Source organism: Sinohyriopsis cumingii, chromosome 1 (assembly GCF_028554795.1).
Source record: "Sinohyriopsis cumingii isolate HCF-2022 chromosome 1, ASM2855479v2, whole genome shotgun sequence".
Classification (NCBI taxonomy): domain Eukaryota; kingdom Metazoa; phylum Mollusca; class Bivalvia; order Unionida; family Unionidae; genus Sinohyriopsis; species Sinohyriopsis cumingii.
The window spans coordinates 112,228,052-112,248,917 of NC_142961.1; the positions used below are offsets into that span (position 1 = coordinate 112,228,052).

General features: G+C 33.6%; 1 protein-coding gene across 1 annotated transcript in view; it reads left to right on the forward strand.

The window, feature by feature from the left end:
• LOC149807626 (uncharacterized) overlaps positions 1–20,866 on the forward strand; it is a 247,293-nt gene that overhangs the window by 98,425 nt on the left and 128,002 nt on the right. The window contains exons 22-23 of the mRNA XM_089968946.1: positions 6,977–7,061; positions 14,793–14,810. Of these exons, the coding sequence (XP_089825072.1) occupies positions 6,977–7,061; positions 14,793–14,810 (103 nt within the window). The remainder of the gene's footprint in view (positions 1–6,976; positions 7,062–14,792; positions 14,811–20,866) is intronic.

Here is a 20,866-nt window from a genome sequence, read left to right on the forward strand (position 1 = left end):
ATTTAAATTTATTTAAAAAAGTTTACACATTCACTTGATGTGACTCTGACTTTACTTTTTAGTAACTGAAAAAGAACTTTGAATGCATGACCAAAAATCTTTTAATAGAGTGACGTTTTTAGAGAAACATACATAAATAATGAAAATAATAAGAGTAATAAGGCAAACGTTTGTGAAGTGAAGGAATTTTTGCAAATATAGCAGCTAGAATTTCTGTGATTTTGAATTTTGAAGCATGCATAAAAGTAAAACATTCTAAAAATGGTTTCTTGGAACATAATGGTAAAACATTCTAAAAATTGGTTCCGGTACATTTGCTTGGAGTTTTTAATGATGTTTATTATTGGTATCATGCATTAGCATAAATAACTAATGCAAATATATGAAGTTTCAGTATGATTGAAATATTCTTTTGCAATTTAACCCAGAACATTTATTAAACTTTGCGCAGAGCAGTAAGCCCAGTGACATTAGTTCCAAGATTTACATTCAACTGTCAGGCATGCAAAAAATAATTTTGTGGCTTGTCAAGTAAGTGCTGCATGGACAGACTCTTTAGAGTGCTGCTTTTCTTTTCCATCAGATTGACAAAAATTTCATGCCACAAAGTCATCGACAAAAAGTCAGATTCATTGGAGTTATTGTACTGTTTGCAAGGCAGCTAGTTGATGTAGGTTAACAAAAACATTGTTGTCTTTGCTAGAAGCATCAAAAGATAACAGCAATCTTACTGTATTAGAATAAAGAATACATTAAAATATGATTTAAATATGGAAAAATTATTTTTGAAACCTAACATGTTTTAGTTACAAGAAAATTTCACTAGGAGCTGTAGTTTGTGTGTGTGATTTGGATTTTTAATGTAGCTTTAGCACTTTCTCAGTCATATTGCTATGATATCTGCAGTGTGGCAGTTTACAGTGATATATAGCACTGGTGCATCGTGCTGCAGACATGTAGCATGATGTTCCACCTAGTCACATTATCCTGACAAAAGGCTGACCAATCCTAACACTAATCTCTTAATTAATCTCTTAATGCTGAGCGCCTAGCAAGGCAGCTGTTAGTACCATTTTTATCAGTCTTTGGTATGACTTGGACAGGGTTTGAACGCTCTAACCACTAAGCCACCAGAACAGTCCAGAAGCTGTAGAAACTCATTAGATTGCATACCAGACTCTTGACCGAAATGGTGCTGGTTTGAATCCAAATATTGGATTAGCGAAAGTTGACCACCGTTGTGTGCCTTTTGGCCAAGTTTTGTTCCATTTGCCTAAGCACTAAATACCTGCTTGTGTTCCTCAGACATAATACACCAAACAAACTGTATGACACTTGAGTATTTCTCAAGCATGTAACTTGATCATTAACTATTGAACAGAGCAGTAAATAATCCTGAGTAATCACCAATTCTTAAGGTCAAGTATTTTTAGCTGTACAAATAAAACATTTTTGTTTGACTGGAAGAATTGTTAGTCAGTGTTCAGCTGACCTACTTTTAACAAGTGTACTGCAGGTGTAAAGTCAAGAAACAGTACTGTACTTCTCTTCTGGCTATGTTTAATAATTTTAAGAACTGTTTAATTTTCTTAGTCAGAATTTCGGTAATGCATTAAAAATTACACTATAGTTCTTCTGTACTGGATGGTTTCCTAGTCACATCCCTCAGCATTGATTTTAAAAAATTGTTGTTGTTGTTGTAGTGTTTAATGCCATTTTTCAGCATACGATAGGCTATACATAGTGGCCAGTACTAATGGTGGAGGAAGAACCTGGGAAAACCCCAGAAAGAACCACCGACCCACGAGAAGTTACTGGCAAGCTTTCTTACATACCCACATTAGCCAAATCCGAGACTCGAACCCACGCAGACTGAGGTGAGATGGCAGTGATCCGTAACAGAGAGCGCTTTAGATCACTCGGCCACTCAGGGCCCAGAAGAAAAAAAATGTCTCAGATTTGTGGAGGAATTAATGTAACTTTGAATTTTTGGTTCACAAAACCTCATATGCTGAGTGCTTTTAATGCATATGGCTGACTTCATGTTAGTTTGCTTTTCTGTAGAGGGCTGACATCATGTCAGTACACATATGATCACTTGAATATTTGTCAATAAAATAAGTTCATTTCATGTCTATAATTTGTTTTATTCTTCAAATTTATAGATTTTTCACTGGCATTAGGTTAGGTGTTTTAATGCTTTGAATGATCCTAAGGATTACAATTTTATGTAGTTTTAGAGAACAGTATCTTGAATAAATAAACCATTTATTGAAGACTTTCTTGCTCACCTAGACAGGTGAGCTTACAGTAATTGAAGACTGTCTGTTTCAAGGTCATCTAGGCACAAGACCAGGTGAGCTTGCAGTAATTGAGGATCTGGCCTTGTGGCTAGGTGAGCTTACAGTATGGTCCTGTGCCCATTATCATCATCCATTGGTAATCAGTAATTGCTATTTTCAACTGTAATCAGCCAAGAGCATCCTGGCATTAAAACCTACAATTAGTAAAACCTTTACACAACTTCTTCTCAAACAGTAGAGCTGTAACGATTACCCAGATAACCATTGATGGTTTGAGTATTAGTGGTAACCAGGTAGAAATCATGGAAACTGGTTAACTGGCCTCTCCTCCCCCTTGCCTCATAATATCAAGAGTGTTTTGTAAGTGGAACAAATTTATATACAAATTGAAAATGTGAATAAAGTGTCTCACTCCCAGACTTTTCTTTAAAAAAAAACTTTATACATGAATTTAAACATTGTAATACCTCTGCCCCATGTGTAGCTCAATGCTGTACATGTACCATGATCTGCTATTCTAAGATATGATACAGAATAATATTAACACCATCGTCTCTAATAATTTATGTAATACATGTATGTACATACATACACAATTGGCAAACACACAAACCTTGTTTTCTTCCTTTGACACTATTGATCTGACACTTTTGAACTTGAGTCATTTTAACTCCAGTAATACACAAGTTTTACACTTTGTCTTTGAGTGATCCTGACAGTCATCCAGATTGGTACTGATTACTGCATGAAATGGCAGAGAATGACAAAATAATTAAAGGTGGAACATGCCTAGAGCTCATGTACAAGCAAGGCAAAATATCTTTGTGTCTGCAAGTGTAACTTGTACGTTTCACTAGATTTTAGAAACTGGAAACTTTTATTATGCTGTAATTCTTACCAGTTACACTCTTTACTAGTGTTTTTGACTGTGATTTACTGGTTACTATTCAGTAAATGTATTATGAGTAACAAGTTAAGGAATTTACTAACCATTTCTGCCCTATATAAAAGCTCAGGACTGAATTTGGCAAAATTTGACAGAAAGTATCCTAGCAGAAAAGCCTTTCAAACTTGTTAAAATTATGCTCATCTGCCAGCAGATGTGGCATCCATTATTAAAAATAAAAATAAAAATTAAAAAAAAAATTCTCAAAGCAGCTGAACAGAATTTGTATAAATAATATAGATCTACCATAAAATATGGCCACTGTTACTAAAAATATCAAAATCTTCAACTGACTTCTTCTCAAATGCTTTGAAAAATTAACTAAATTTGACAAAAAGCACTAAATAGAATAAAACCAAATTTAATTGAAAGCAAAGTGACATGAAGGACAATTGCTTGTTACCACTCTGTTGTTCATCTTTCTGATCAAAATTCAATCGGAGTTGGAATATAGGTTTTCATAATCAACATCTTGTAAGAATTTGATAATGAGCAAGATCCATGTATACTAAAGGGGTGTTATTGCATCTGATTGGCTGAGCTTGTTACTTTTCTGTAGACAGTACTCCTGGCTTGATTTTGATCAAATGTGGAATATATGCTTATATCAACAGGATCTTGGATATGTTTGATAATGAGTGAGATGCACCTGTATTTGTGAGAGAGTCTTGCACCTGATTGGTTGAGCTTGTTCACACTCTGGGAGCCATATTTCTGATCCACTTTTGCTCAGACTTGAAATGTGCACTTATATCATCAACATGTTGGATGGATTCAGTAATGTGTTAGATCCACACATAGTAATGATGTAGTCTTGCATTGGATTGGCTAGGATAGTTACCTCTCTGGAAGCCATATTTGTGAGTTGGTTTTGACCAAACTTGGAATATATCATTATATTTACCAGGCTCTTGGTTAATTTGGATAATGACCAAGATTAATGAATATTTATGATATAATGTTGCATCTGATTGGCTGACTTTATTACCACTCTGGAAACCATAAATCTGGCCCACTTTTGGCTTATGTCATCAAAATATATACGGTAATGTTTTTTTTTTATTATGAGCAAGGTCTATACATTAATCAGGTTGTCTTGCATGCAATTGTCTGAGCTTGTTAGCACTTTAGGAACTACTTATGACCCATGTTTATTCAGAATTGGTAAATAGGCTTATATCATCAAAATATTGGGTAGTTTTTATTATGACCAATGCATAAACATATATTTATGAGCTTGTCTTGCATCTGCAGTTTTATGTCCATTCCAGGGATTGTATTTTGTATACGATTTTGATCAAACTTGGTAAACAGGCCTATGTTATCAACATTTTGGTTGGGTATGATTATGAGTAAAATTCATACATTTTGGATGTGACCTTTGCATCTGATTGTCAACAATCTAGTATCTGTTATCTATATTTCTAATCAGACTTTGATCAAAATTTGTAATATAGTCTAATATAGTCTAATTATATTATCAAGAAGTTGAATGAGTTTAAGTATGAGCAGGATCTAACGTGTGTTAATGAGGCAGACTTTTATATTTTGGCAGAGCTTGCTACAACTCTAGAGATCAAATCCCACTTTACTCCACCTTGAGCTCATATTATCATTGACATAGGTCACTTGCATGTGAATAGCTGAGCTTGTTACCTGTCTAGTTTGGAGATTATATATCTCATCCAATTTCTATAAAACTTGGTAAGTGGATTGTATCATCAGGATCCTGGATGACTTGGATTATGAGCAAGAGACTGCATATTAATGATGCCATCATCTTTAGAACAAATTTTTATCAGGATATAGTAAAATATGTAAAATGAAGATGATAACAAGTTTGTGTTCTTATGCTACATAAACCTGCTTGGTGAAATGGTCACTGTTATATCAGCTAGGTTAGTGATATCAGGCTGAATTTGGCCTCTTGTTTACACAAATGATGCCAATCCACTATCAAATATAGCAGCTATTACTAAAAATAAAAATAGCTTTAAATGACGTTTTCTTAAAACAGCTGAACCAAATTTGATAAAAGCATTGTCATATAAAAGCCAATTTGACAACAAATATGGTTGCTGTTTTAAAAATAGACTGTCAGCCAACTTCTCAAAAAGTTCTAGATAGAATGCATAACAATTTGACAATATTCCTTGTTTTCAGTCCATTTTTAATTGTACAATTAATGCATATGTGCTATGAAATATGGCAACCATTACTAAAAAGAAAATTGTTTAAACAACTCAAAAACGGCTAACCAGATTATGACTGAATTTGACAAAAACATCCTTGTATGAAAGCCTATGCATTTTTTACCAATGATACTGATTTGCCATCAGATATGGCCAGCATTTAAAAAAATAGATGAAACCCCTTTGCATCATTTCAAAAACTGCTAACCAGAATTTGACCAAATTTCTTTAAGTATTTTGGTATAAAGACGTTTCCAATTTATACAAAGTATGCTGATCTGCCATCAAATATGGTTGCCATTATTAAAAATAGAAAAACTTACAAGTTTTCCACAAAAACTGTTGATCATGATTTGACCAAATTTGACACAGAGCATCCTGTCATGAAATTCGTTCAGGTTTATACAAATGATGCCTATCTCTCACCAAGTATTGCCAAGGTTTTATAAAATCAGAAGAAGAAAAAAAAGATAGTAAGCATCACACAAGCCCATATTTCTCTGCAAGCTGATCATGTATTGGGCTTTTATGTAGATGTGGTTAGAAGAGTGATATTGAGCCCACATGGGCCTTCTGTTTAATACATGTATGTATGTCTACAACCATTCCCACCCATAGCAACAACTGGCAATAGTTTGAAATTTACAGATAATCTGGCTTCTTAAAAGTAAATTACTCTGCTATCCACCTATGATTGTCATTAATACCATCATTCTCACAGTATTAAGACTTTTTCTATTGACTATATTTATTAATTTTTATTCATGTGTATCATTTTTAAAAGTTTGGTGATCCATGACTTACCTGTAATGATACCAGAGTAATTTAATATGTTTACCTGAATTGGCAATGAAAAATAGTACTGAATCTAAGTATAAAGTTCGATAACATGATAAGGTGTGTTCCTTGTTAATCCAGTGAGCCAAGTTTTGGCAACCACTCTACAGTTACGGAGATTGTTTGGTTGTTTATTGACCTGGTGTGCTGACAGCAAAGAATGTCCCCGGCTTAATGAAAGTAAAGTACATGTATATTACAGGTAGAAAGCTCTAGGTGTCTGGGTCGTAGCAAAGGTAGAAATAGTGTAATAGGATAATAGAACAGAAAGTAAAATGGAAATAGAAGAGGTTGTCAAACTGACACACTTATGGAATATATGATTAGTGTCTAAATCACTAATTATATTCACAAGGAAAAACAAGATATGTGTATGTGTTAAAAATTCCTTACACATTGGATATAGAATTTTCAAAGAGATAATTTGCTTATCCACTTAATTGGAAGCTTACAAGGAATATATCAAGAAAAAATGTACATGAAGGAACTATTCCTATCCGGTGTATAATTCATTTAATTTTACTGAAAGAATTTCAGGTTGGAGTGAAGTTCCCTTCAAAGATCTTTTAAGGAAACAGATATTTCAGAGATGTTTATGTATGCAGCGTACTGAAAATATTGTTTAAGATGTAAAACAGGCTTGAAATTCTGATTTTTGGGATGAAATACTACCGAAGAGTTCTTTAATTTCTGGACAGAAACCAGTTGAAAAGAAACCACCACCAGCTACTGAAATGGCCACCCGAGCTCAACCGCAAGGTTACTTTGCCACCCTCCCTATTGGTAAGTACTGTTTTCTCATTAATTTATTGATTAACTGTGGGTTAGAATTCTCAAACTTAAAAATGTATTGATTAACTGTGGGTTAGAATTCTCAGACTAAAAATGTATTGATTAACTGTGGGTTAGAATTCTCAAACCTTTAAGCAAGAAGATCTGGCTTAAGCTTTAAGTGGAAATATGTTGACATTCTTTAACATAAAAAACTCCTCAATCCCACTTCTAGCTAAGTTTCTATAGTTTCCCCATTTACATTCATGTACTGTTATATTATTCATTAGTTCTCAGGGTTTTCAAGGTTGCTACAAAACACTTACCATATATACTCACTTATAAGTCAAGTCAAACTGCAGACAGCAAAGATCTTGATCTGCTGTAGAATAATGCACCTGGAGATCATGGTCTATTTTGTTTGTTCTAGTGATTACTCCTAACAAACTGTACAGACTCAGATCTGCTGGCACATTATGCTATGGCAGATATGGGTCTGTGCTGCTTGCAGTTGGTTGGTCCAATCTTGTGAGTATATATGGTGTTTAACAGCTGAAAGAACAATGATTCTGCTGTGAAGACCTAGCCTTCCCAAATTGAGAGATTCAGGTGCTGGCAAAAATGTCTTTTTTGGAGAAATGCAATAATTTACTGAATATATTGGATATTGAACATGGGTTTTAAGCTTGAAACATTTCCACTGTGGAGGATGGGTTGGTTGAAAATCAGTATCTCACACCACCTTAATTGTGCTGTATTTAAACCTTTCTGTTTTGGTTTGAAAGGGGTGTGACCATAGCTGTATCACTGGACATTCTGTCATTATGGTACTGATATTTCTCAGTGCTGTGTAGTATTAATACTTCATTTGTACATATGTACTGTAAATAACCAGCCATCTGCACAAGTATTGAAGTTAATAGTGAATTGCTGTGAAATAGTATGTAGTGAATTAGGCACCCATAAGTATGATTGTTATTATAATTTTGTCTAAATTTTCATTTTTATTATGAGACAGCAATTCATAGGATATTTTCCCTTCCTATAGGTACCAATGTCATAGTTATAAATTTTAAATTATTCAACTAATTTCATAAAAAGAAATTTTTCATAGAAGATGTTCCTTTCATGAATCATGCCAGCTGGTATCAGTTGTAATTTTCATACCTTAACTTTTATTCACATATTCTTTCAGTCACCAGTATTTTTTTATGCCTGCAATAAAACAGCTTATTATTTTACATTTCTCTACAATAACTCGGGTTGTCTATCATCTACAGTTACTAAAGTTTTGTAGATGGCTTGCACACAGGGTGTGGAAGATTCCTTTCCATTTTGGGGTCAGAACTCTAGGGTCAAGGTCTAGGTCACCAAAGCTCAAACAAAAATGGTTTCTGCATACAAACCCAAGTTCTTCACTGTCTGCAGTTACCAGATTTTATGGATGTCTTGCACGTGAGATAAGGAAGAAGCCTGTCCATTTGAGGGTCAAAAGGTCAAAAGTTAATGGTTACTATTACAAAAAGAAGAAAACAGTTTCTGCACACTGACTTAATCCTCCATCATCTTCAGTTGCCAAACTTTGTAACTGGCTTTTACTGGGGATATTGAAGAATCCTTTTGATTTTTGGGTCAAACAGTAAAAGGGCAAAGTAACTGTGACTGAAAGAATAAAAATGATTTCTTCACAGTAACATTAGTTCTCATAACATGCCTAGACAAAGTTGTGTGGGTAGCTGGCAGTAAGGGTGCATAAGAAGGCTGTTGATTTTGGGGCAGAAATTTAAATATCAAGAAGACAGTGTGTATTGTGATTAAAAATATGATTTCTATATGTTCTATGTAAGTCTGGGATCAGACTTTATGGTTGGCTTACACTTGGGGTGAAGAAGCATATTGTTTTGGGGGTTAATAGAACAAATATCATGGACACTGTGATTGAAAGAAAGAAAAATGTTGTTTTGCCCAAAAATGTCAGTTGACTATGTAGAGGACTATTAAGCACAAGTCAAATAAATAAAGTGTTGTTCATGGTACACTTTTGAAAATTCACAAAGTTGGTACATGAATTAGTCATAAATTAGTACAAATTAATCATTAATTCACCAATGAATGAAAGTATGTGTGTATGTGTGTGTGTGTGATTTGGATTTTTAATGTAGCATTAACAATTTTTCAGTCATATGGCTATGATGTCTGCATTGTGGCAGTTTTATAGTGATGCCTAGCACTGGGGCATCATGTCGCAGACGTGTAGCATGATGTCCCACCCAGTCACATTATCCTGGCACCAGGCCGACCAGTCCTAACACTAACCTCTTAATGCTGAGCGCCAAGTGAGGCAGCTGTTTGTACCATTTTTGTAAGTCTTTGGTATGACTCAGCTGGGGATCAAACCCACAACCTCCCACATCTGAGGTGGATGCTCTAACCACTAGGCCACATGAATGAAAGTAATTACAATCATTGATCATGAAACAGAAAATGATGAATGTCAGATTTGAAAATGAACTTAAGACTTACCAGATATTATTTATTTTGATTATCAAAACTTCTAAACATTTTGTTTATTTAGAATATTATTGTGATATTATCAGAATTAATTTATTGCACATGGAAATTAATAAAGAAATAAATTGTTATATTCATGATGATTAAATTGAAGAACGTTTTAACATTTTAAAAATAATGCTGATTAATGCATAGCAGAGTGTTTATTACAAGGTAAAAAAAATGAAAAAATAAAACCCAACAAGAAAATGAAATGCAGGTCATGAAAATAAATGTGACCCCAACATCTAGATGATCATTTCTGGCATTTTTCATAGATTCGTGTTATTAGTAACCATAAAGATATGATTTAGATGTACTTATAATAAACAATATGAAGATTAATATTTCTTTCCAAAAATTACCAGTCCGACAAAATCACAGAAATAACCATTACATTTCAAAGAAGTTTCCTAAAATTCTGTACCATCTATACTTGTTTATAAGACAAGTCCAACTGCAAACTGCACAGACCCAGATCTGCTTGTACATTATGGGCTTGCCGACCTGGGTCTGTACATTTTATTCTTTCAAAGACTGCCTACATTAAAAAGGACAAAAGGATGGAAAAAAAGATAAAAATTTCTGTCACGTTTATGCAGCTAATTTATGCTGGTGTGGATGTTTATATTTCAAATGAAAATTAGTTTTTATGTTATTTTTTGGGATAAAAATTGTTTGTATGCCTTGTGTATTTATAATTGCACCCATGTAGTGAGATATATATATATATATATATATATATATATATATATATATATTCTCGTATAGAGCGCAGTATACTGTATTGATTATGTTGCTTATTTAACTTTACCTTTAGTACTTGTTGATATGAAATAGATTTTACTCAATGTTTACCTGTAAACAATCAAATATTGTGATCAGATTAAAAGACTTAAGGAAACACCATGCATTTGTTTAAACTTTACAGTAATTTTGTGATTCTACCAAGGGCTGTGTGACCTTTTCCTTTAAAGGTCTCATAGTATTTACCTGTGTTGTTGACTTTTCTTTGAAATATCTTGCATTGAATGATGACATGTAGTTCTGTTACTCTGCAAGGATTTGGCCCAACATGGGCTTTTAAGAAGAAAAAAAACTTCCTTATTGTATAGGGACATATTAATAACACAGCAGGTTTTTGGAGCCTTTCTCTCGTAACCCATTAATTGTATGAATAGAGCGGTAATTCTTGAGCTTGTCAATAAAACAGAATCTTTCATGATGTCAGAACCTAGGTAACAATTAGTCATTGCTGTCCTTTAACCATTAAATAAATTGTCCCCATTAGTTTTTACCATACATATAACTAATATCTCAGATTGCTTGTATATAGCTATTGTGCCTGTATTTTTCCTTACCTTCTAATGCAACATCAATCCATGAAAGTGATAACTATGACATGAAGAGCTTTTATATTGGTTCAAAGGATGCTGATTTTGCAATGAATATGGCCACATTTACTAAAAGTGGAAAAATACTATCACCAACATACTCAACAGAAATTTACCAAATTTGCCAGAAGGCATCTTGGCTTGAAGGGTTTTAAATTTATACAAATGATGCTATCAGTCCTCAAAAATAGCTGCTGTTAAGAAAAAGTTGAACAGATGTCTAAAAAAAACTGCTTGGCAGAATTTGCCTAAATTTTACAGAAAGCATCCTAGCTAGAAGAATTTGTACAGATGATGCCAATGTACCTTCAGATATAGCCACCATTACTAGAAATGGAAAATAATTGAAACAACTTCTATGTGTTTTTTATTAAAAAATCAGAGAAAGCATCCTGGCATATAGCCTTTAAATATTGGATATTTGATGCTGATGTTCAATCAAATATAGATAAAGAAAAACACAAAATAGAGAATTTTTTATTTCCATAACATGTGCAGTTATCATGATTGGAAAAATTTTATTGAGAATGTACCCAACTGACCCAGATTTCTTTGCTAGCTATCCATGAAGTGGTTCATCACATATGTCGTCTGCCAGTTGTGCAATCTTGTACCTTCTTGGACCTTTTGTTGGTACATAGAACTTTTCTCAAAACTGCACATTTTGGGTACCTAAGAAAAAAATAATATTTTTTGACCATTAATTATTTGCAAGTGAGAAAAAATAATGAAAAAATATAACACTTTTACAACCACTGAATACCCCACTCAACAGAACTAGACCAAATTGGACAGGAAGCATTCTGGCATGAAGGACATTGAAGTTGTTTGTACAAATTAAACTGATACACCACCAAATATGGCCTGCATAAAACACACTTGACAGAATTGGACCAAATTTAACAGAAACCATATGGGGAATGAGGGCCGCAGAAAAATTAAGAATTTAGAAATTCTGAAAAATTATGATGATCCACTGTCAAACTTATGACAGAAAAAATCATAACAACTTCTTGAAAAAAAAACTCTGCACAACTTAACCAATAATAGAAGAAGAAAAAACTTACACACAAAAGACATCCTAGCTTGAAACCCCGTCAGATTTAAACAAATGATGCTGATCTGATGTAGTTGCCATTACTAAGATCAGGAAAAGATTTCAACAACTTTATTTTAGGAACCACATTAAAATGAGACCAACAATGACACATCTTGGCATAAATGCAATTTGGTAATGCTGGTGAATATGAATAAATGTACAGTGCATAGTAAGCCTCAAAACAATTGTTTTCATATCATATCCAGTAAACAACATTAGAAAATGTTATTTAAAAAGTATCCTGCTAAGCCAGGTTTAAATTGCTCTTGCATTTGGATATTAGATAGATGTCAAACCATTGAGCAATTGCATAAATTGCATTTGGATATTAGGTAGATGTCAAACCATCGAGCAATCGCATAAATTGCATTTGGATATTAGGTAGATGTCAAACCATCGAGCAATCACATAAATCACATTTGGATATTAGGTAGATGTCAAACCATCAAGCAATCATATAAATTGCATTTGGATATTAGGTAGATGTCAAACCATCGAGCAATCGTATAAATCGCATTTGGATATTAGGTAGATGTCAAACCGTTGAGCAACCGCATAAATCACATTTGGATATTAGGTAGATGTCAAACTATTGAGCAATCGCATAAGTCACATTTGGATATTAAGTAGATGTCAAACCATCGTGCAATTGCATAAATCGCATTTGGATATTAGGTAGATGTCAAACCATTGAGCAATCACATAGATCACACTTGGATATTAGGTAGATGTCAAACCATCGTGCAATTGCATAAATCGCATTTGGATATTAGGTAGATGTCAAACCATTGAGCAATCGCATAAATCACATTTGGATATTAGGTAGATGTCAAACCATTGAGCAATCACAAATCACATTTGGATATTAGGTAGATGTCAAACCATCTAGCAATTGCATAAATCACATTTGGATATTAGGTAGATGTCAAACCATCGAGCAATTGCATAAATCACATTTGGATATTAGGTAGATGTCAAACCATCGAGCAATCGCATAAATCATGTTTGGATATTAGATAGATGTCAAACCATTGAGCAATCGCATAAATCGCATTTGGATTTTAGGTAGATGTCAAACCATTGAGCAATCCCATAAATCACATTTGGATATTAAGTAGATGTCAAACCATCGAGCAATTGCATAAATCACATTTGGATATTAGGTAGATGTCAAACCATCGAGCAATTGCATAAATCACATTGGATATTAGGTAGATGTCAAACCATTGAGCAATTGCATAAATCACATTTGGATATTAGGTAGATGTCAAACCATTGAGCAATTGCATAAATCACATTTGGATATTAGGTAGATGTCAAACCATTGAGCAATCACATAAATCGCATTTGGATTTTAGGTAAATGTCAAACCATTGAACAATTGCATAAATCACAAGCTTAATTCTTTTGGCAGATGTATATTGTGCACACTCTAAATATTTTAGTATTTATAACTTTGCCTGGTACCATATATACTCACTTATAAGATGAGTTTAACTCCTGACTGCAATGACCCAAATCGGCCTGCGCATAATAATGCACCAGTAGATCTGGGTCTGTGCAGTTTGTTAGGAGTAAACAGTAAATCAAACATAATAGACCAGATCTGGAGGCATATTATGCTACGGCAGACCAGGATCATTATTGTTTGCAGTTTTACTTGACTTATAAATGAGTATATACAGTATGTTTTGATCCAAAGTGATGGCTTGAGTAAGTGTAAATATAAATATTTGCTCCGTAACCATTTTACCTGTATAGAACTGAAAGGAATGCAATCATTTTGCTATTGGAGACTGAATTGGATATTGAATGTTTATTGGAGTCCATTCAAGCAAATAAAGTCTTCATCATTATCAAAGGATTTCCTTTCATGTGTGCTTTGGTGTGACAAAAATGTAGACCCAGCTTTCATTCAGGTTTCACTTTTGAGTGAGATGAAAGTTCTTCTCATCTTGTTCAGGAATTTTTTTTGGGAAGTATGGCAAAGTTTCAGATGTTTGCTATAGACAAAAGTATTGACATTCAGAATATTAAAGATTATAAGACATGACTATGTACTGCATCGTTCTTTGTTTTTGTCCTTTCTTTTTCTTGAAAGTGATTGTTTCTCATACAACAATGCTATATATTTGAAATGTATTAGTCTGCATTTTGCTGAGTGTGCCTCAATATTGAAGTTAAAGTCTTGTCTCCTTAATCTGATGTGTGATTTATGCAACACATGTTTGCCTCAGCAGAATTCAAATTTTTTATTCAAGTTTATTAAACGTTATCAGTCTTCTACATAAGTTGCTATATTCAGCTTAAATTTCCAGATGATATTACTACATGCATTTGCTTGGTATGGTTAAAGTTGTCATGCACGCAAAGGCAGAATTAGCAACTATCAACATTAGTTATAATTCTATTTGTTAAAGTTTTTAAAAGTCATTTATCTTTTTGCCAGTTGCTATATTAAGCTTGGTTTAATATTAGAATATGCCTCAAGATTATAATTATCCTGGTATACTAATGTCTCTTTCTTCATCCATGAAAGCACCAAGCTACATTGTCTTAACACTGTTCAGAGCCTGATTTCACATAATGCAGATTACAGTGTCATGAGCAGGAGTGACTTTTTTAAAAGCCACTTGAAATAAACTCTGTTTATTGAACATTTGTCATTTCCATAACATCCATTTTTTTTACCCAATACAGGGCAATCAGGAATCATTGGTAGGTTGTTATAGCACTACACCATGCATTGTGATCTAAACTATTTCCCCTTATGTTCAACCCAATCTCACACCTTTCTTTTACATGTCCTGTACATTGGAATGGCTTGGTTGTTTCATTAAATTGTAATTTTGTATCATCTGAACTGTCAAAAATGCCTGTTAAATGAAAAATGTAGAACAACCAAATTTCAGCACCATTATCATCATCATGATTTCGATGAGCACAGGTATAATGAAATACTCATGTCGTGGACACTTTTGGCAAACACTGGGATGAAAGACTGTAAAAACAGAAATAAGCGATATATATCCACGCACATTGAGGCATAAATTTGACATTTAGTGATTTAGAAGAGAGACATCCTTTCTGTGTTGCCATTTATTTCATGATGTGAGAAGTTAAAGTTACATGGCATGTTTCAGTGTCATTGTTCGAAGGGAATTTTTCAGGCCTCTTGGCTTATATCATACTATCTCTGAAGAAAAAAAAACTCAACCAAAATTGCCATTGTCAAAGTAAATCTAATGAATTTTCTATTATTTCATCTTTGTTTTTTTGTTTTTAATCATAAAACTTTATGAAACTGTAAAGTTAGATATTACTAGTACTAGTTGATCACATCCAGATAGGTAAAGTAGGCTGATTTGTGTGAGCTTTTTTCTCCCATTTATGCATTGCTGTTGTAGTGAACTGCTTTCATTTAGTGCTGTATTACAATATCTGTCAATCTTGTTCAGTGGTGTCTATTATTATCTTAAAATTCAACATGACCTTAAATGTTGGCATATATGTACATTAACTGATTTTAACATAAACATTGTTATTTAATTATTTAAAGTAAACAGTAACATGTAAAATCTGTTACTGGTTTACTGGTTTCAGTTTATTGAATTTTCAGACTGAATTGAAATAACTGTTTTTAAACCCCTTTGGTCACTAGGTCAATGTTATAAACAACATGACATGAATCATTACAGAAACATTTGAGATTACAGATTTTATACAATGTCTTAGATGCATATATAGCATGGAAAAGAAAGACACATTAAAACATAAAAGATTATAAAACTGGATCATGATGATAAAACGCGTAACTGTTTGTCTCTATCTCTTCATGTATATTTAACTAATATAAACATGGAATTCATTCAGAGTTGTTACTCTTTGTTTAGATGTACTGGTCATAGACCATCGTGAAAATCATTATGCCATAATGAAAATCTCAGGATTGCTACGCTGCCTGAATGGAGAGTCCTATTGACATGAAGTTTTCACTGGAATATGTCTTACAATGTCAGGATGGTCCTAAATGAAAATGGTGCCAGTCTGTTATCCAAAATGGCAACCACAACTGATTTTGAAAATACTGTTATTCTTCAACTGAATTGACATATCAGCATGAGTTTTTCACTGGATGGCTTGTTATGATGTCTGGTTGGTCTTAAATAAAAATTAAGTTGTGTCATATCCATGTGGCCACCACAGCGGCCATCTTGAAAATCTTGTCATTACTACTCAGTGGAAAAGTCATATCAGTATTGGGTTTTCAACAGAAGTCTTCTTATGATCCAGTATGGCCACCAGTACTAGCCATATTGCTATTGGTAGTCCTAAATAGAAAACCATATTGCTATTGGTAGTCCAAAATAGAAAGCCACATTGCTATTGGTAGTCCTAAATAGAAAGCCATATTGAGATGGTGTTTTCACTAGAAGACTGATTATGATACCTAATTGGTCTTGAATGCAAATACATGTAATGCTGATCTGACCTCAAATATGGCTGTCACAAAGAACATCTTGAAAATCTTTTTACTGATTCTCCTGAATGAATTACCACAACATGGGTTTTTCACCAAAAGTCCAGTTTGTCCGAAACGAAAATGGTGCCAATCTTTTATCTAATATGGCTGTCACTGGCTAATTTAAAAATCTTATCACTCAAGAATATCAGGGATTGTTTCAACACTCAGCAATTAGAGTTAAAAGAAATGGTCTTATCTTAAATTCTGGAAATACTTTTTGGCCTGTAGAGTGTCAATCCATTGAAGGAACTCTTGTTTTCACTATCAATTTCCTGTAAGCAGATTTGTCAACAGACTTTTGTTTTCGTTATCAATTTTTTCTAAGTAGATTTGTCATATCTACATTTGATAATTTCTCAGCACACCTTCTTTAAATTAGCATGATTGTTATGGAAAGGTAATGATGAATTCGATATCTTAGTTTACTGTATGCAGTATCTGTTGCTTATCTCTCATCATCCTTCCATCCATTCAACCAAATGTACATCTTTCCAGGAATCATCCTGTTGAGCTTTTTAATCTTAAGATGATATTTATTCTGTATAGGTGATTAAACAACACAATACCAATTAAAATTGCAGTATAAAAAGGTAAATGTAAATTAATAAATGTCAATTTTTTTACTGTGCCAATCATTTCATTTCACACATGGAAATTAAATTTGCAGTGTCAGTGCACCATTGGCTGGGGGGTGTAAAATAAGTTATCATGCATCCAAGCAACCAAGCCAGTTCTCTGTATTCATCTAAATCATGTAGTTTAGTATTATTTATTGAGTTTTCTTACATGGACACATTTCTTCTCTGATTTCAATATATGTACAGTTTTTCTTTATTTACAGGAAAAGATTATACTTTGATACATTCCTCTGCCTTTCAGGGTCGGTTGTGGAGAAAATCTTAAAAATGTTAATTTTTTGTGCTTTCTATAAAGCATTCCATGTAGTTCAAAAATCAGTTTCAGCTGCCAAGTTCCCAACAGTTACAATTAATGAAGAGATAGACTGTCCATATCTTACAGACTGCATTATCTCACTAAGTTATGTGTGACATCATTGTAAAATGAGCCAACCAGTCACTAATGTAGAAGTCTATTGATTGTATGGTCTTTTTAAGTAAAATTATGAATTTTATGCAGGATATGGTCACATCTTGTGACTAATAACTGAAAAGTAACTTTTGTTTTTCTTTCTAATTTCTAATGATGAAAGACAACAAATGAAGATCTACTGATTATACAGTATCAGATTGAGAAATATTATTAAGAGCTTTTGAGTAAGCCCTATTGCTTATTCTAAATTATTTTCAAAGCATATTAAAAAACACTAAATCATCACACATTCTTCTCAATGTTGAAAAAGGGTTTAGACATAATTTTAGGCAATTGTAAGGGCAAAATGATACCATGAGCAAGGCAAAGATAGAGGGAGAAGAAAAATATTGAAAATTAAATGTAAGTTGTTGCCATTCATATAGTACAGAAATTTATATCATTAAACCTTTGCTTCATAGATTTATTTTGGAGTGATACGGTCAAAAAGTATCAAGTATAACATGGCAAAATATAATGCTACGAGATAAATAGTTGGTTTAAAGTGGGTACCATATATATACTTGCTTATAAGTTAAGTCAGTCTGCAAACAACAAGGATCCTGATCTGCCATGACATAATGTGCCTGCAGATCAGGGTCTACACTTGTCTACTGATTACTCCTCACAAACTGCAAAGATCCAGCTCTACTGGCACATTATACACCGGCAGATTTGGGTCTATGCAGTTTGAAGTTGGACTCAACTTAAAAGCATGTATATATCAGGTTGGGTACTCCAATTATCATTACAAAGAATTTTATTTTCAAAAAGTTTTTGTTGATAAATTTGACCATGAGTATGTATCTGATGTATATTTTATCAGTGTGGCTTAGATAATCAAAATATTTAGAAAATACACAAAGATCACGCTTTAGCATTTGAATGCACAGTATTTTCATAATTCTCTTCAGTAATTGTCATTATTTTTCTTTTTGTTTTCACATGTTAATAATGATCATATTGACAATAGGTGTAGTATTAGTTTATTTAATTTCTTAAATTTTCACTTTTAATTTCCTAACTTTACACAAATTCAGTCTCTACATAATGATTTCTACGTTGGCAAGTTCTTTGTTCTATTTCAAGACCAGTTAATGTTGTGCCAGATTTTGTGAGGGTCATATTTTGTAAATGTAGTTAATTAGTAAACAGTGGAGTAGAAATTCATAATAGCAATGAAAATAAATGGAAGATTGCCAAATAAATTTGAAAAGAAATGACTATAATTGATCTTTAAAGCTACCAGTATTATTAGCAACCTCTTCACAATATTGACCTAGCATTTGAAGAAGTTCAGAAATATTCTTTGTTTTTTTATTTTAAAACAAAAAGCAACTGTTATCCATCTAGACCATGGCTTTGTCATGTCAGGAGAGGGTATCAAGCCAACTGGTCAATTTCTTGGTGGAAATAAACAATTATTGATATGTTGATATTCATATATGATATACATGGATTTCATTTTCTTACAAATACAATATCTTTATTTTATTATTATTATTATTATTATTTTTATTATTTTGTTCATGTTGAAGATAATCCCACCCTCCACCCCATAAAACTGTAATGCTTTCATCATCAATCTTTGCTTAATTTAATTCAGAGTTCTTTGTTTTAAGTACTTACTATGATCGTTTCTCTCTTTCTTTCTCTCTCTTGGTTTTGGTATATTTCATCTGTACTGTATATAATTCATCAGTTATTACTCGTATCATTTGGCTAATGATGGCAGATTTAGCATTTGTTTCACCTTTTTTGCTTCATAATCATTGTTCATATTTTTCATGCACTTTGGACATAATTTCATGATTTTAAGGACTGCACTCTGGACATAAAGGTCATGATTTGTAAGGACTGCACTGTGGACATTAAGGTCATGATTTGTAAAGACTGCACTTTGGACATTAAGGTCATGATTTGTAAGGACTGTACTGTGGACATTAAGGTCATGATTTGTAAGGACTGCACTGTGGACATTAAGGTCATGATTTGTAAGGACTGCACTGTGGACATTAAGGTCATGATTTGTAAGGACTGCACTGTGGACATTAAGGTCATGATTTGTAAGGACTGCACTGTGGACATAAAGGTTATGATTTGTAAGGACTGCACTGTGGACATAAAGGTCATGATTTGTAAGGACTGCACTGTGGACATAAAGGTCATGATTTGTAAGGACTGCACTGTGGACATTAAGGTCATGATTTGTAAAGACTGCACTCTGGACATAAAGGTCATGATTTGTAAGGACTGCACTGTGGACATTAAGGTCATGATTTGTAAGGACTGCACTGTGGACATTAAGGTCATGATTTGTAAGGACTGCACTGTGGACATTAAGGTCATGATTTGTAAGGACTGCACTGTGGACATTAAGGTCATGATTTGTAAAGACTGCACTTTGGACATAAAGGTCATGATTTGTAAGGACTGCACTGTGGACATAAAGGTCATGATTTGTAAGGACTGCACTGTGGACATTAAGGTCATGATTTGTAAGGACTGCACTGTGGACATTAAAGTCATGATTTGTAAGGACTGCACTGTGGACATTAAGGTCATGATTTGTAAAGACTGCACTGTGGACATTAAGGTCATGATTTGTAAGGACTGCACTGTGGACATTAAGGTCATGATTTGTAAGGACTGCACTGTGGACATTAAGGTCATGATTTGTAAGGACTGCACTGTGGACATTAAGGTCATGATTTGTAAGGACTGCACTGTGGACATTAAGGTCATGATTTGTAAGGACTGCACTGTGGACATTAAGGTCATGATTTGTAAGGACTGCACTGTGGACATAAAGGTCATGATTTGTAAGGACTGCACTATGGACATTAAGGTCATGATTTGTAAAGACTGCACTGTGGACATTAAGGTCATGATTTGTAAGGACTGCACTGTGGACATTAAGGTCATGATTTGTAAGGACTGCACTGTGGACATTAAGGTCATGATTTGTAAGGACTGCACTGTGGACATTAAGGTCATGATTTGTAAGGACTGCACTGTGGACATTAAGGTCATGATTTGTAAGGACTGCACTGTGGACATTAAGGTCATGATTTGTAAGGACTGCACTGTGGACATTAAGGTCATGATTTGTAAGGACTGCACTGTGGACATTAAGGTCATGATTTGTAAGGACTGCACT